Source organism: Cervus elaphus, chromosome 26, assembly GCF_910594005.1.
Source record: "Cervus elaphus chromosome 26, mCerEla1.1, whole genome shotgun sequence".
NCBI classification, from domain to species: Eukaryota; Metazoa; Chordata; class Mammalia; order Artiodactyla; family Cervidae; genus Cervus; species Cervus elaphus.
The window spans coordinates 27,738,637-27,750,753 of NC_057840.1; the positions used below are offsets into that span (position 1 = coordinate 27,738,637).

The 12,117-nt window shown below is 37.4% G+C and overlaps 1 protein-coding gene across 5 annotated transcripts in view; it reads left to right on the top strand.

The window, feature by feature from the left end:
- PHACTR2 (phosphatase and actin regulator 2) overlaps positions 1-7,381 on the top strand; it is a 291,523-nt gene extending 284,142 nt beyond the window's left edge. For all 5 annotated transcript variants that reach the window (XM_043887982.1, XM_043887979.1, XM_043887981.1 and 2 more), the window contains one exon: positions 721-7,381. In XM_043887982.1, the coding sequence (XP_043743917.1) occupies positions 721-736 (16 nt within the window). In that variant the 3' untranslated portion in view covers positions 737-7,381. The remainder of the gene's footprint in view (positions 1-720) is intronic.
- The last annotated feature ends 4,736 nt before the right edge of the window (positions 7,382-12,117 follow it).

The window sequence follows — 12,117 nt, forward strand, 5'->3', positions numbered from 1 at the left end:
TTTCAGCAAAAGGTGGCAAAGGCTTGAATGAATCCAGAGACAGGCAGTCGGGGCAGGACTTGGTGACTGATGAGACGTGGAGGGTGAAAGGGAGAAAGTTGCAATCTTAGGCTTCTAGACTGAAAGTATTTTAAAAGGTAGAACATTTAACAAGATAGAAAGCATAAAGGCAGGTTCACAAGGAAAGATAATTTGTGTATCTGTATTCATGCTTAGTATGTTGCCTGTGGAACATTTGTAAGGTAATGCCTGGGAGGTGTTTGAAAATTCAGGTATAGAAAATACATTTGAAAAAAAAAGAAAAGAAAAGAAAATACATTTGGAGTCTTCAGCGGCAAGTGAAGAGAGGCTGAAGCTAATGAAATAGTGACTCCATGATGGTGTTTTCCTTTTTGTAATGACAAATCAGGTGTAACCAAATCCTTTATGAAATGTCTCACTTTGTTCAATATGGGTTAGAACATGACCCTCAAGATAGTGATGTTTTGTGTATTGATTGCTCTCTATCTCAGATGATAAAACCAGCATCTTTTGCAGAGCTGTCTGTTTTCCCACATGACATTTATAACGATCTTCTGTTATGACAGTATTAAGAGACCAGTAATTCAGTTGGGGATGCTAGAGCCGCCTTTGATCATAAACATGACTGTACCACATTCATGTCACTGAATAGAGTTGTGTTTCTCTACCACATCACAGAGTTTCTGTTTCGTATTTCAGGTTTCATCGTCCATAATGAAGCATTAGACTCTTGGGAAACAGACTGATCATCTTGGGCGGAAGCCTCACTTCCTGAAAACCTGATATTGCACTGGGATTTGAATGTGTGTGTTTCTGTTTAACTTGTGGTGAAGGACGCGTGTGGAAATTGCTCCCTACTTGTGCAGCCCGGGTGGGCCAACAAGCAAAGGGGATAGTTCAGCGACCCTGCTGTCCAGCATGTGGTCTGATGGTAAGGGACACCATGTTTACACCAGTTATTCTTCATCAGGAGTTTTAATCAAAGAAGATGAGCAGAAGACAATCGCTGTTGCCAGAAAGCCACCTTTGAGAGCGTGGGTTAAAGAATGGGGAATGGAATTTCTGAGCACTGGAAAGGGTTGTGGGGGGCGAAGGGGGGAGGGCGGTGAAAATCAGAAAGCAAGAGAAATACTTCATTATGTTAATGAAAAAAGGAAATAGAAACATAAATGTATTTTTGAAGAGGCTTTGGGTAATTGAGAACTTATTAAGGAGTTTGGGAGTTTAATCACTCAATGTGGATTTCTTAGACCTGATCCTAGAAGAATATTCTTGTTTCACCATTATATTGGTACAGCATAGTACCATTATTTTCTTGTCATTGTGCCAGTGAATCCAGTTGCCAGAAATAAGTCTGAGTGTTTTCATGTATCTTTTTCTTAAATGCAAGAGGCTTTTACTGACTCTTAATAAGCATGCTTACCCAAATTTTGTTGCATGCTTCAAGTAGCATAGCTATACACACTTTACATTCTTTTAAATACTCCTTACCTAACATACCAATCTTCCACAAGGATAACAGGACTGGGAATAAAGAGGTAATGCGACCCTATAAATCTGTAGCAAGCTTTAGAAATGAATCTTTTGGTCTTTCCCTAGCTTAATTATCTCCAAAGTTGAAACAGTCCTACTTGATTTAAGGAAGATACTATCTACAATCATGGCACCTTTTAAAAAAGTCTGAATCCGAAGTTAAACTTAAGCAAAATACAGGTGTTCTGCCAGCAGTTGGCTCTGAATGGGAACGGAAAGAACTACTTAGTTTTCATGCTGCATTAAGTTGGATTGCTGCTATTAAAAAAAATAAAGCACATGGATTAAAAAAAAAAAAAAACTCACCCAAAGGCTTAAAAGAACAGAAAATTTCTGCTAAGTTGTTAAGTAAGGAGAACTTCATTTGGTATTTTAAGAGTCTGTAAATTGCATCCATAAACACAGAACTGACTTTCAGTACAAAAGTGAATTAAAGTTACAAAAGATTTCCCCATGAGCCTACAGTCAATATTGTTTACATTAAGAAGCCATTATTGTCATCTTGCTATTTTCCATGGAGTCATGGGCATAGCGTGGCTTCCGCTCCCAAGTACCTATGACCACGTGTAAATACTACCTTGCATCTAATTGTTCTTTCACAATTATTTTGTGCCCCTTTTATTAAAAACACATGTGATGTAGACCAACACAACAAGACCTAAAGAGACTATTTTATTCTCAGAGTTTGGACTAGGATTTTCTGAAGTAATTCTGGTTCATTGTATGGAAAACTGTAATTTTCTATTTCAACCAAAAGCAGACATTTAATCTAATGGGTAAATTTGGGTCCTGCCATTCATTTATATTTTAAAGAACCACTTAAAATTGGATTTATAAGAAATAAAAAATGTCGTCCCACTTGGCCTATTACAAAAAAGCCAGGACCATTTTATAACTAAGAAAAGTAGATGGCATCGTTGCCTCTCCTGCTGTACACAGCTGTGTGCATTAATACAATAAATCTAGAATTTTGCACTATTGTTATTTCTTTGATAGAATAACTTATTTTTGCTTTGAAAAAATTTTTCTGCATGCCCTAGTGTCTTTAATCTGGTTGAAATTTTGTTCATTTCATAGTGTTTAAATCCAGCCATAGATACTAACTATGTTCCAGGTTTTTTTGCTGAAGTCATGTTTTTCCTTTTGGTATTGTTTTATTGTCATTTTAGTGTCTTAGGAAAAATACCAAGGCATGTAATGTTATTTTAATTTTCTATACTTATAATCTCAGAACATTGTTTTAATTTCTAGTCACAAGGCTCCTATAAAAATGGCAAATATAAGACATTTATCACTGATTTGTCACTCAAGATGCATGTCATAGAAAGTCTCTATTTGGTTGATAAAAGGAACAATCTTTTTCCCCCTAGCAGTACATGTGATATAATTTTTAATTCCCTATAGTGAGATGCACTTAGTACAAAAAAATAAGACTCTGAAAAGGAAAATGAGATTCTGGGTCCTCAATATATTGTTTTCTTGCTATGATATGCCAGATTTATGAACTGCCCACACTTTCTCTTCTACTGATTGATGTGTCTAGGGAAAAGTTTTAAACTTAACTTTTTTTTTTTTAAGAAAATTTAAAAAAAAATAATTAACCACTACTAGTTTAAGAATTGGAACCATGAATTATTTCATTGGAATGAGCCTTTAAATAAAAAGAATGAAAGGATTATGAGCTAAGCTACATTCACAGAATGAAGCTCTGTTTTAATAGCTAATTTTAAAAGGCAGAAACACTGCATATCCATATCAGCAGCCCATCCAGAGGTCTCTTGCAAAGCAGCTCTGAAAGGATACGAGGATGTGGACCAGCCGCCATAGAATTATGTATCTGCCTCGTGCCAGCATTTCTGCAATCCAGCCAGTAAGCTGCGGTTCTGTAAAAATAAATGTGTGTGTGAGTTGGGTTCTTCCAGTACAAAATCAGGGTTTTTGCTATTTAATGTGCGACATTAGGCTGACATACAAGTAAGTGGTTTTTCTGAGTCCCTAAGATATGATTAAGGAAGAAAAACAAGTCCATCTCCAGAAAAGTTCAGGCACGAAAGAACTAGACAGACTAGTTTGATTTTGTAAAAACCAAAGTCATTTCCATATTTTTTAAAATGGAGAAAAAGAACCTTAATGTTAAGGTAATATGAAGATGCCATGAGCTTTAGCATTATCTTCATGTTATGACAAAATTAGTTCTCTGATGATTAGCATTAATTTTAGGCAGCCTTGCCTGGTAATTTCCTATATGTGTGAAATAGCTTGCATTTTTTTTGTTGTTGTTCAATATAGTTTACCTTTATGATAATTCCTAAAATTAAATCTATAGTAGAGAACTAGTTTGGGTATTTGAACAGCTGTTTCAAATTGAGGGGGAAAAAACACATTCTATCTGATTTATCCAGAAAAATTGACTTTCTGCTTTCATTTTCATGTCCTGTATTAGCATATTGATTGTAATCATTTACCTTTCTCTTACATTAGTAAATATATTGTGTTAGGAGAAACTTCTGAAATGTCAGTGAAAGTCTTTTTAAGGAAATAGAGGAATTAAATACACTCCTTAATAATCATCAAATATTGAAAATGAGAGACAAGTCCTTAAAACTCATAACTCAAGTTTTACAACCTGCAGTTAATTCAGTGCTGCATTGGCACTTAAAAAAAAATACAATAGCTTACACCTAAAATAGAAAAATCTGCACTAACACTGCATATCCTAATGTGTACCACATTTTAACACAAAACAGGCATTGTATTTATCCTTAATAGAATCAGACACAACTGTCACAAATTATACTGCATTCACAATAGAAAAAAGCAACCTTGTCTATCACATAACAGTGTCTCCACATTTAAACAGTGAAAGCTCTTCAGAAGTGTCAGAATACTTCTTTAAGTGGTTCCAGCAGCACATTTTACACCTAATGAGAAATCTTCAAAGGATGTAAGATGGAATCAAGCTAGTATAAGACATATAAATTTATGTCATTTCATCAGTATGGTAGCCTTAAACATTCCTAGATACAATCATATTATGAAGCCTAACCTTACTAATGAAAGTATATATATTTTGAGACAAGAATTAATTTCTTCACATGGTTAGAGAATGTTACAAGCACTAAGGAACCACTAAGATAACGACTTATTTACAAAATATTCCCGTGGCCACTTGAACTGGCTAGTTCCACTGTTGCGTGTCTAAGTGTCTGTCACAGTATTTCACTTGCCAAAGCAGAATGAACTTTTCCAGCTGAACTATTTCCTAGAGGAGACTGCAACAGCAAAAGTAATCGTCAAATTAATAGGACCATCTTTCCGAGGAGAAAGCACATCTCCAGATAGAGGACACCGAATTTTCGAAGAGCAGCCTGAGGCGCTATTATAATTTGTTAGTGATCAAAGGGTGGTAGAAATAGGGTGGAATACTCCCAAACCGTTCTCATTTTCACTTTCCGTTTACTTTTTGTAACCATTAAGCTTAAACTCTTTGTGGAAATGGCAAACCACCATTAGCATTTCTAGAAAACAACCCCAAAATAGCTCACTTATGCTTTTTTGAAGACAGGGTCATCCCAAATTAAGAAACCCTATTGTATACACTGTAAGATTTCTGGCATAAAAAAAAAAAAAGAGAAAGAGAGAATCCTATAGCAGCTATTCGCACTGGAAGCCAGCCCTCTAGGCAAGGGTCATTTTTTAGCCATGCTAGGATTTACTACAGAAACAATGCCATTTAGCTGGCAGAGCGGTGCACGTAAGCGGAGCACTCCATCCATGCCTCTCAGTGGGGCTAGTGCTGGCATTTGAGCTGGGCAATTCTTTGTTACACAGAAATGTCTCACGCGTTGCAAGATGTTTACTCTCCCAGGCCCTGGCTGGCTAAATGCCAGTAGGATGCCCAACTGTTGTAAATACTAAAAGTAAAAAGCCCTCCCCTGTGTTCAAATGCCCTCCTGAGAGGAGAGCCACCTCCCTTAAATACCGCTGACTACTGCAATTTGAGGACACAGGAAAAAGTGTCTGTCTCAAAACCTCATCTCGACTGCCTTGCATTTCTTTGGGCTCTGAATCATTTCTTCCTCTGTCATTTTTCTTGCCTTCCGCATCTAGTTCTTCTGATGGCAGCTTTAGTTTTCCAGTTCTCCATGGAGGAGGTTACTGGGTAGTCTCGGCAGTTCCAGCAGGCATCATCCCTTGATTAGTCCCTGTATGCAGAGGACAGAGTTCACGTGAAACACACTTTTTTTTTGCCTCACAATCTGACTTCACAACTACACTGTTAGTCGTAGCCCTAGGCAGTGTCATGAGGATCACTGCATGGCTTAACCACAAACACGACTGCTAACTGTCCACACATAAACAAAACTGGTGGTCTATGAAAATCACCATTAGGTTTTGCCTAGTAAACTGCATCCCATGAGTTCCTAAACAATCTCATTTATCCTGTTAAAGAAGCATTTCATCTACAGTGCAAATACTTGCATTTCCCCTGCAGAGACTTTCATGCAGTTCAACTTTTCTTAGATTTGTGAATACTAAATTATGAAGGAAAGAAGGGTGAGCTGTGGATTGCATGCATATTGTTCATACTTCAATGACGGTCATTCATAAAACCAGATGAGTTTTACCTGGGTGAAATATTTTTATCTTAACTATACATAAACATACTTATTCTCTTTGTAACTTTTTATCATCAAAATTGAATGATAAATGTGTCTTGAAATGATTTGGGTGAATTGTGACTAAAGGGTCAAATTAAGTTAGCCACTATAATTTTTTTTCAATGTTAAAATTTCTAAAATCTTTTTTGAAGCAGAGTAACTCAGTCAATAAAAATGGTTATATTGTGAACTTTAAGATGGTGCTTAAGAATTCTTGTTAAATACCAATTTTTTTTTTAAGAATAAATTGAAGGGAGTAAATGAGGCAGAACGCCACTCCGCCCTCAGGTCAATTTTGTGCTGTGTTAAAATGCCAATAACATTTGTGCCACTTGCCAGTTTGGGGGGCTTTTCCCTTACTGGATGTTTTGTTATAGTTTGACTATGTATTACATTGCTTACAGAGCTTCTACATGAAGACGTCACCATGGCAGTGCTAACTAGCATTCATAAACAACCTGAATGAATCTAGGGTCAAACCACTTTCATCACTAAAAATATAGGCACTAATTTTTATTTTTAAAAATATTTCTTCTGTGGCTTAGAGATGTGCCAATGCGTTCACAACATTCTGCACCAATTTCACCAGATTGAGTACCTACTAAAAATTCACCCTAGTCATTTTTTTTTTCCTATGTAACAGTGAGGTTTAAATAAAGAACTATATGCATTCTTCTGTTATTTCAAGCTTTGGTGAAAGTGATAAGAATGGTAAGCTGTGATTGTTATTAGGCTGACTGATTTCTAATTTCCAGTTAGTGATCTTATCCTACATATTACACAGGTATAATATCTGTGACTGTAAATAACTGGAACTGTATACTGATTAACATGACAGTTTCTCTTTTTTGTGTGTTGTTCTGAAACCTGTACTGTATTATAGTATGTGGGTATAAATATCTACAAGTATACACACATATATATATGTAATTCCACTATTGTAACCTGAAAGAAAGACTATGTATTATCTTTTTTATTCCGTATTGGTGTTTGTGTTATTTAAAAAGCAAGAATATGCTCTGTGTAGTTGTATGATATTATAGTATGCTTTGCCGTGCACAATTCCAAGTGCCTTAGAACATTGTTTAGCTTTCTTAAGTATATATAAATGCATATATGTATAAAATTGGGAAAAGTTACCTCAATAAAATCATTGGGAAATCCCAGCTTTAGTTTGTTCTGTTGTATTCTGTTATTTCTGTTGTATTCAGACAGGGCTCAGTATTTCTAAATTAAAAACTCAGAGTCCATACCTGTAAAGCAAGAATAAGATAGCTTTTCTAAATCCCTGTAATTTCAACTCCACCTGACTTAAAACTTTTTGTATGCAAGTCCTCACGGTTTGTACCTTTAATTTAAAATATCTGTCTGGAGACTTCCCTGATGATCCAGTGGTTAAGAATCTGCCTTGCAATGCAAAGGACATGGGTTCGATCCCTGGTCAGGGAACTAAGATCCGGCATGCCACAGAGCAACTCAGCCTGTGGCTACAACTACTGAGCCCTTGCACCACAAGTAGAGAATCTGTGTGCCGTAATGAAAGATTCCCCCATGACACAAGGAAGATCCCAAGTGCCACAGCTCACACCCAACACAACCACATAATAAATAAATATTTAAAATAAATAAAAAAATAACCGTCTAAAGAGTTACTGCTTTAAACAGCAACTTACAGTTTATTTTTACAAATAAGCTGTCTTTTTTTTATAAGCTATCTTTTTATGTGTCTTTTTTACATCTGAGATTTGAAATTGCTATTTTCATTCACATTATAATGTGTAAAAAATAAAGATAGTCCCTTTAGAGTTAGTAATATAGAAAATAAACAGACATCCTCATTATGCCTACTATTTAATATGTTTACAACCAAGGAGAGATCTTGGGAACATATTTTGACTAGAAAAGGAATTGCCATATACTTTTCCTGTTTTTCAGCCGTGGTTAAAAATTATGTGTGAACCTCCCTCATGCTCTAAGACAAGGGCAAAGGTATGAGATGGAAGTTGAAAAGCTATTTTGTGTCATAAAGCAAACTTTATGACAAACGTCCGTCAAGTCAAAGCCATGGTTTTTCCAGTAGTCATGTAGGGATGTGAGAGTTGGACCATAAAAAAGGCTGAGCACCAAAGAATTGATGCTTTTGAACTGTGGTGCTGGAGAAGACTCTTGAGAGTCCCTTGGACTGCAAGGAGATCAAACCAGTTAATTCTAAAGGAAATCACCCCTGAATATTCATTGGAAGGACTGGTGCTGAAGTGGAAGTTCCCATACTTTGGCCACCTGATGCAAAGAGCCATCTCATTAGAAAAGACCCTGATGCTGGGAAAGAATGAAGGCAGGAGGAGAAGGGGATGGCAGAGGGCGAGATGGTTGGATGGCACCACCGACAAATAGACATGAGTTTCAGCAAGCTCTGGGAGATGGTGAAGGACAGGGAAGCCTGGTGTGATACAGTTCCATGGGGTCACGAAGAGTTGACACGACTAAGCAACTGAAGAAAAACAACCCTAGAGGGAGGACTTGTAAGAGAATAAATCGGGACCAAAAAAATAGAGTAGGTTTAAAAACTGGACCCAAGTATGCTATTAAAACTCAGGGGTGCATCTCCAAGGTAGATATAGTAGTTCAACAACCACTTTCCATTTTTCTCACACAAAACCAGGTTCTACATGGAACCATTACTTTCTTTTTTCCTTGTAACCAAAATGTTTTATTGTAGGTTTGTAGGGTAAGGGAAAAGAGCCAAAAGAATCAGTCATGGAAACATTACTCTGTGAAACCTAAGAGAGGGACTTCCCCAGTGGTTAAGACTCTGTACTTCCAGTGCAGGGGGTGTGGGTTCAGTCCCTGATCTGGGAACTAAGATCCCACATGCTGTGCATCACAGCCAATAAATAAATAAGATAAAACTTAATGGAGGTAAGAGACAATTTTCTCATTTTCTGCAGTGCTTTCATAGCATCAAATTTATGAAATTTTATTAAATTTGACTAAACTCTTCATGGGACCTCAACTTAGACGTGGCATGGAGTTGCTGCCACCAGCACTGCTGTCCAGACAACCCAAGTCCTTGTCCAGTTTGTGAACTTTGAAGTCTGTCCTGTAAAAAGTGGACACTAGTAGTAGAATGCATAACACTCTAGAGAAAGGTTTAAAATGCAATGTTTGTGTAAAGGTTTTTTGCTCTTTTGCTGTAAGAGCCTTTTCTAGGAACCAAACAGTGGGAGAAAAATTTCAATCCCTCCTAAAAGGATGAGTGGGATGTTACAAAATAGAAGAAAATTCCAGTTGGAGAGAATGATGTAAGCAAAGTAATGCTGAAAGAGTCCATACTGTATTTGGGGGAAAGTTGGTCTCATTCAATTTGAGTGAAAAATAAAACGAAGGTAGTGTGAAACCATGGTCTGTGGTGAAACTGCAGAAGATCTTGAGGGCTGACTGAGGCCCCTGGGAGGTACTGAATAGGCAGCGGAACTCATTGGAAAATTCTGAATCTGAATAATACAAGAGTTGTCTTTAAGAAAGAATAATATGGTAGCAAGATTAATAAAGGTTGGAGAAGACTCAGTGAGGCAATGACCAAGATTTCAAAGGAATCAGGGACTAAAGAGGCAACAGACTTATTAAACTGTGGGAAAGGATCATTTATGGCTTGAATTTGAACTGCTGAGTATACCTACAAGAACAATTAGGGGCAAATTATTTTCTGTGTTGAGGACTCCCTATTCCAGATTGTCTGACTTGGGCCAACCAAAGTCAGAAGTTCATCCAGGAACACACCATTAGGTCAATGAGCACTGAAAATGCCAGTTTTTTTCTCCCTAGAGTAATTATTCAATTATGAAAAGTTAGTATCTACAGCTATATGCCAATAGATGTACAGTTGGATACGTGACTCTGAAAGTCAGGGAAAAGGTCTGGGCTATAGAGAGGAAGATGAGAATCATCAGAACATGTAACGGAAGTTGTGGAAAAGGATAAAAACACCCCCATAGACAATGTGGCCTAAGACTATGAAGAAAGTACTACAATGAAATTTTAATAAACTACTTCTTCATCACCTGACTTTGTCTCCAAGACTGTAAAATCATTTCATTTACACATCATCTGAATGCTTTGAACACAACTGAAATGTACCAAAGAACACTAAAAAGTCATTTTATAATTGGAAAGACAGTAAAGAAAATTAATTTGGATCAGTATTTCCAAAGTGTATTCACCAATGAAATGTATGTACTTGTGACTCTAAGAACAGGAGTCAGTCAGCAGAAAGCCAAGCAATATCACTGTGCAGTTAAAAAGAATTTTAAAGAACATACAACTACAATGGACTGCTGCTGCTGCTGCTAAATCACTTCAGTCGTGTCCGACTCTGTGCGGCCCCATAGACGGAAGCCCACCAGGCTCCCCCGTCCCTGGGATTCTGCAGGCAAGAACACTGGAGTGGGTTGCCATTTCCTTCTCCAAGGCATGAAAGTGAAAAGTGAAAGGGAAGTCGTTCAGTCATATCCGATTCTTAGCGACCCCATGGACTGCAGCCCACCAGGCTCCTCCGTCCATGGGATTTTCCAGGCAAGAGTACTGGAGTGGGTTGCTATTGCCTTCTCTGTACTATGGACTAGAAGCAAGTAAAAAATCTATGCATGTAATTTAAGTGACATGAAAGGTGCCAGAAATGAAAGGAAAGCAAAAGGTTTAGGATTCCAGGAAGCTGATAGCTTGGGTCAAGATGCAAGCTTACAGATTCCTATGATGTGAATGTGATGTGAGGCAGAGCACATACTCACCAACAGGTCTCAGATGCTGAAGGCCCTAGTTTCAGGAGCTGGTGATTCTAAGGCAACAATGATAGGTAAATAACTGCACTTAGCTGAGATGAGAACAATGGCTCCACCTTCATGGAGCACTGATCACAAGCCATGCACAGGTCCAGACATTTCACATGTGGTTTCTCACTTAACCCAACAACAATCCCATGAGGTAACTGTTAATAATATTCTCATCCCATTCTACATTCAGGTCAGTAAACTGAAGGTGTCTTGCCCCAGGTTACACAATAAGAGTAAAACAAAGGCCAGAAACCAATTTCAGCTAGTATACCAAGTATATTACTATTATTATTCAATATTATAGAGGGAAATTTGTGTTTCAGTGGAAAATGATGCATGTTTTTAGATAAACAAACCCATCCAATTCTGATCTGACTTGCTTTGACTCTCAGTGTTTATAACACTACCTCTCTCATAGTGCTATGGTCAGGAAGATCTAAGATAATTCAGGTAAAATGTCAGAATGTTACTTCATTTAAACAAGTATTTATTGAGTGTACCCGCCAGGCACTATTTTAGATCCTGAAGCTAGATAAGGTAGTAAACAAAACAGATCAAAACAAAACCTGCACTCATGAAGCTTAATTATACTGAATGTGTAGCACATAGGAGTGTTCTGTATTGACAGTATCCCTATTACAAAGCATTATTCCAACACAAGTTCTGTGATCCTAAATTGTCTATAATTTTCACTGTAACAAAAGTATAATATTCCATAGAAATTTATAATAGTAATGCATGTCTAACTCTTTGCGACCCCATGGACTGTAGCCTGCCAGGCTCCACTGTCCATGAAATTTTCCAGGCAAGAATACTGGAGTGGGTTGCCATTTCCTCCTCCAGGATATATTCCTGACCCAGGGATGGAACCCATGTCTCTTGCACCTCCTATATTGCCAATTCTTTACCACTACACCACCATAGGTAGGACATAAAGACACAATTCAGGGAAACTTAGACTTTGGAAAGACACCAGAAATTGGGAAGAGGAAACACAAATTTGAAGAAAGGCCTGCTGATAAAACTTGACTACACTACCACCCCCTTTTGCCCAGGAAAAGCTCTGAGAGTGG